Source organism: Oncorhynchus nerka, unplaced genomic scaffold (genome assembly GCF_034236695.1).
Source record: "Oncorhynchus nerka isolate Pitt River unplaced genomic scaffold, Oner_Uvic_2.0 unplaced_scaffold_8167, whole genome shotgun sequence".
NCBI lineage: Eukaryota > Metazoa > Chordata > Actinopteri > Salmoniformes > Salmonidae > Oncorhynchus > Oncorhynchus nerka.
The window spans coordinates 1-5,790 of NW_027033153.1; the positions used below are offsets into that span (position 1 = coordinate 1).

Genomic DNA, 5,790 nt, shown 5'->3' on the forward strand with positions numbered 1-5,790 from the left:
CTCTCTAGCTCTACAGCCTTCACCTCTCTAGCTCTACAACCTTCACCTCTCTAGCTCTACAGCCTTCACCTCTCTAGCTCTACAACCTTCACCTCTCTAGCTCTACAACCTTCATCTCTCTAGCTCTACAGCCTTCACCTCTCTAGCTCTACAACCTTCACCTCTCTAGCTCTGCATCCTTCACCTCTCTAGCTCTACAACCTTCACCTCTCTAGCTCTACAACCCTCATCTCTCTAGCTCTACAATTTTCACCTCTCTAGCTCTACAACCCTCATCTCTCTAGCTCTACAACCTTCACCTCTCTAGCTCTACAACCTTCACCTCTCTAGCTCTACAACCTTCACCTCTCTAGCTCTACAGCCTTCACCTCTCTAGCTCTACAACCTTCACCACTCTAGCTCTACAGCCTTCACCTCTCTAGCTCTACAGCCTTCACCTCTCTAGCTCTACAGCCTTCACCTCTCTAGCTCTACAGCCTTCACCTCTCTAGCTCTACAGCCTTCACCTCTCTAGCTCTACAGCCTTCACCTCTCTAGCTCTACAACCTTCACCTCTCTAGCTCTGCATCCTTCACCTCTCTAGCTCTACAACCTTCACCTCTCTAGCTCTACAACCCTCATCTCTCTAGCTCTACAACCTTCACCTCTCTAGCTCTACAACCCTCATCTCTCTAGCTCTACAACCTTCACCTCTCTAGCTCTACAACCTTCACCTCTCTAGCTCTACAACCTTCACCTCTCTAGCTCTACAGCATTCACCTCTCTAGCTCTACAACCTTCACCTCTCTAGCTCTACAGCCTTCACCTCTCTAGCTCTACAACCTTCACCTCTCTAGCTCTACAGCCTTCACCTCTCTAGCTCTACAGCCTTCACCTCTCTAGCTCTACAGCCTTCACCTCTCTAGCTCTACAACCCTTCATCTCTCTAGCTCTACAACCTTCACCTCTCTAGCTCTACAGCCTTCACCTCTCTAGCTCTACAACATTCACCCCTCTAGCTCTACAACCTTCATCTCTCTAGCTCTACAACTTTCATCTCTCTAGCTCTACAACTTTCATCTCTCTAGCTCTACAACCTTCATCTCTCTAGCTCTACAACCTTCACCTCTCTAGCTCTACAACCTTCACCCCTCTAGCTCTACAACCTTCATCTCTCTAGCTCTACAACTTTCACCTCTCTAGCTCTACAACCTTCACCTCTCTAGCTCTACAACCTTCACCTCTCTATCTCTATAACCTTCACCTCTCTAGCTCTTCAACCTTCACCTCTCTAGCTCTACAACCTTCAACCCTCTAGCTCTACAACCTTCACCAGGATCTCTCTAGTTCTACAACCTTCACCCCTCTAGCTCTACAACCTTCACCTCTCTAGCCCTACAACCTTCACCAGGATCTCTCTCTAGTTTAAACTGACGGATTTTGATGGGAATGTTTATGTCCTGTTACTTAGATTGATACACTGGTACGTCAATCAGCTCTAGGGGGTTCTAACTATGAGGAGGAGGAAGAAAGATCCCTGGACGCTGGTTGTGTTGTTGTGTCTATGATAATGTCTGTAATGATAATATTTGTCGTAATAGTTCCAGCACTGGCAGTGGAGACAGCAGGGTCCATAGAGTGTAATGTAGTAGGAAATAAAGAAGCAGGCTAAGCAGCAAAACATCAGATCATTAACTACATCAACAACGACCAAAGCTGCTGTTCTGAGCCCGGGCCTCTGAGGTGGGCCTCTGAGATGGGCCTCTGAGATTGGGCCTCTGAGATGGGCCTCTGAGATTGGGCCTCTGAGATGGGCCTCTGAGATGGGCCTCTGAGATGGGCCTCTGAGATGGGCCTCTGAGGGTGGGCCTCTGAGATTGGGCCTCTGAGATGTGCCTCTGAGATGGGCCTCTGAGATGGGCCTCTGAGATGGGCCTCTGAGATGAGCCTCTGAGATGGGCCTCTGAGATGGGGCCTCTGAGATGGGCCTCTGAGATGGGTTCTCTGAGATGGGCCTCTGGTACCTGGCCTCTGAGATGGGCCTCCTGAGTGAGTGGGCCTCTGAGATGGGCCTCTGAGATGGGCCTCTGAGACGGGCCTCTGAGATGGGCCTCTGAGATTGGGCCTCTGAGATGGGCCTCTGAGATGGGCCTCTGAGATGGGCCTCTGAGATGGGCCTCTGAGATGGGCCTCTGAGATTGGGCCTCTGAGATGGGCCTCTGAGATGGGCCTCTGAGAGTGGGCCTCTGAGATGGGCCTCTGAGAGTGGGCCTCTGAGATGGGCCTCTGAGATGGGCCTTTGAAGCTGGCCCTTTGAGCCTGGGCCTCTGAGATTGGGCCTCTGAGCCCGCGCCTCTGAGGCGGGCCTCTGAGGCTGGGCCTCTGAGTGTGGGCCTCTGAATCTGGGCCTCGGAGACAGGGCCTCTGAGAATGGGCCTCTTGTCAGAAGCAGATTAGAGGACGGTAACAGATGGAAGAATTATGTTGGGATAATGTGGGTGGTGGTTCATACGAAAATAACTCAGGTGGTTCTCTGGATGTAGGAAGGAAGGCAGTAATAGAACACACACACACACACACACACACACACACACACACACACACACACACACACACACACACACACACACACACACACAGACAGACACAGACAGACACACACTTGTTGAGGGAAAATACATCTATCAGAGCTGACAGGCTAGAAAATGTCTAAACAGCCTTGTGTGCCATTGACATGCTACTGCACCGTTTCTTCCCATACGGAGAGGTCAGACCGGCTTATTGATGAGGCCTGCAGGAGAGGTCAGAAAGGCTTATTGATGAGGCCTGCAGGAGAGGTCAGACCGGCTTCTTGATGAGGCCTGCAGGAGAGGTCAGAAAGGCTTATTGATGAGGCCTGCAGGAGAGGTCAGACCGGCTTCTTGATGAGGCCTGCAGGAGAGGTCAGACCGGCTTATTGATGAGGCCTGCAGGAGAGGTCAGACCGGCTTCTTGATGAGGCCTGCAGGAGAGGTCAGACCGGCTTCTTGATGAGGCCTGCAGGGGAGAGTCAGACTGGCTTATTGATGAGGCCTGCAGGAGAGGTCAGACCGGCTTCTTGATGAGGCCTGCAGGAGAGGTCAGACCGGCTATTGATGAGGCCTGCAGGAGAGGTCAGACCTGCTTATTGATGAGGCCTGCCAGAGAGGTCAGACCGGCTTATTGATGAGGCCTGAAGGAGAGGGTCAGACCGGCTTCTTGATGAGGCCTGCAGGAGAGGTCAGACCGGCTTATTGATGAGGCCTGCAGGAGAGGTCCAGACCGGCTTATTGATGAGGCCTGCAGAAGAGGTCAGACCGCTTATTGATGGGGCCTGCAGGAGAGGTCAGACCGGCTTATTGATGAGGCCTGCAGGAGGTCAGACCGGCTTCTTGATGAGGCCTGCAGACCGGCTTATTGATGAGGGCCAGTTGAGGAGGGGAGGTGGTATGTACAGTCTATAATTCTCTGGAGAAATGTGACTGACTATTTCATATTCTCTTTTCTTCTCTCAACTCTCGTTTATCGGTCTATGTCGAAGAATGTGTGGGCGTGATTTCTGACGAGAGAGAGACAGAGAGAGAGAGAGAGAGAGAGAGAGCAGAGACAGAGAGAGAGAGCAGAGAGAGAGAGAGAGAGAGAGAGAGAGAGAGAGAGAGAGAGAGAGAGAGAGAGAGGAGTGATACTGTATCTTTTGTGGTTGTTTATCTCCCATGTCAACACTGATAGCAGCACATTGTATGGTGTAGGCCCTGCCTTGACAACAGGCAGGCGTTGGGCTAGCTATCCGGCTGGTTATCTCCTGGGCAGTTCATCTCTTCTTCTCTTCAGGGCCTAGTTATAATCACCATTAGTCAGGTTAATAGGCCAGTCCAGATTGTCTTTCTATCAGTCAGCTCCATACAGACTGATTCCAGGCCAGGTTTTCCATTAGTCAGGTTAATAAGGCCAGTCCAGATTGTCTTTCATCAGTCAGCTCCTCACAGACTGATTCCAGGCCAGGTTTTCCATTAGTCAGGTTAATAAGGCCAGTCCAGATTGTCTTTCATCAGTCAGCTCCACAGCCCCAGGGCAGCCCTCGGAGCCCAGAGAAGTGGCCTCTAGGAGCAGCCTCGGAGCCCAGAGAAGGGGCCTCTAGGACAGCCCTCTGAGCCCAGAGAAGGGGCCTCTAGGACCCAGCCCTCAGAGAAGGGGCCTCTAGGACAGTCTTGGAGCCCAGAGAAGTGCCAGGGCTGGGCAGGGTAGGGTAGGAGCAGGGCAGGGCAGCGGCAGGGCCAGGGCAGGGCAGGGTCAGGGCAGGGCAGGGCAGGGCAGGGCAGGCAGGGCAGGGGCTGGGCAGGGCCAGGGCAGGGCAGGGCAGGGCAGGGCAGGGCAGGGCAGGGCAGGGCAGGGCAGGGCAGGGCAGGGCAGGGCAGGGCAGGGCAGGGCAGGCAGGGCAGGGCAGGGCAGGGCAGGGCAGGGCAGGGCAGGGCAGGGCAGGGCAGGGCAGGGCAGGGCAGGGCTGGGCGGGGCTGCAGACTGCTGCCAGAAGGTGAGATAATTGTATCATGCTGACACGAGCCTCCTGGTGGTGTTGTGAGACCAAAGCTCTGATTGGCAGGCTGTCTGAGTGATGCCTGCGTTCTAAATCGGCACCTTATTCCCTATGGGGCCCTGGTTTAAACAACAACAACAACTAGTGCACTACATAGGGAATAGGGTGCCATTTTGTCACACCAGACAGAGCATTCTGTGAAGACATGCCACCTAGGATGAGAATGATTTGAGAGCCTTGCCAACGTTATGGGTCCGGTTGGAGTCTGGTTTAGGGTTACACAGGAAGGCATCACTAGACGCGTAGCTAATGCTAGGACTGTCAGAATACACCGTAATAAAGTCTCATTTCAACTTCACACGGATGGTGGTGTATTGTCATTATAAAGCCTGAGAGGGTTGGTTTGGTTTCTCTAGCTGGATGGATTCAGAAGCTTTGATGTGATCAGTGTGGCCAATCGTGTAGTTTTATCCCATCCTTCAACTCCAAAACCCCTTTTTCTCAACTTTCTCAGTCGTAAGGGTGACAAGAAAGAGCTGCTAAATCACTTCCTGGTCTTCTTGTCCGTATGTTCTGTCTCCACGGCAACAACTGTAGCTATCTATACTGAACAAAAATATAACGCAACATGCAACAATATAAAAATATTTTACTGAGTTTACATATATACATATTCATATATGGAAATCAGTCAATTTAAATAAATTGTAGTCTTTTGATTTGACATTACTGGGAATACAGATGTGTATCTGTAGCAGCGTGGATCAGAAAACCGGTCAGTTTCTGGTGTTACCATCATTTACAGTGGGGCAAAAAAGTATTTAGTCCAGCCAGCAATTGTGCAAGTTCTCCAACTTAAAAAATGAGAGAGGCCTGTAATCTTCATCATAGGTACACTTCAACAATGACAGACAGCGTGCAGAAGAAGAAAAAAATCAGAAAATCACATTGTAGGATTTTTAAGAATTTATTTACAAATTATGGTGGAAAATAAGTATTTTAGGCCAAATTCTCTAAAAACTACATTGGAAGCATCCTATTGTGCTCAGCACCAGGTGCAGCTGTGTAATGATCATGAGTGGCCTTTTATTGTCCCCAGCACCAGGTGCACCTATGTAATGATCATGGGCGGCCTTTTGCATATCCAGCACCAGGTGCACATATGTAATGATCATGGGTGGCCTGTTGTCCCCAGCACCAGGTGGCAAAAGGCCACTCGCCAGTCATTGCATAGGTGCGCACCTGGTGCTGGGGACAGC

At 51.2% G+C, this 5,790-nt stretch overlaps 1 protein-coding gene across 1 annotated transcript; it reads right to left on the reverse strand.

Annotated features, from left to right (window-relative positions):
• Positions 1-1,679: 1,679 nt before the first annotated feature.
• On the reverse strand, positions 1,680-2,417 carry LOC135566020 (variable charge X-linked protein 1-like; the record flags this gene model as incomplete). Its single annotated transcript, XM_065013948.1, has 1 exon — positions 1,680-2,417. A coding segment is annotated over one exon (738 nt), but the record flags the coding sequence as incomplete, so codon positions are not given.
• Between the last annotated feature and the right edge of the window lie 3,373 nt (positions 2,418-5,790).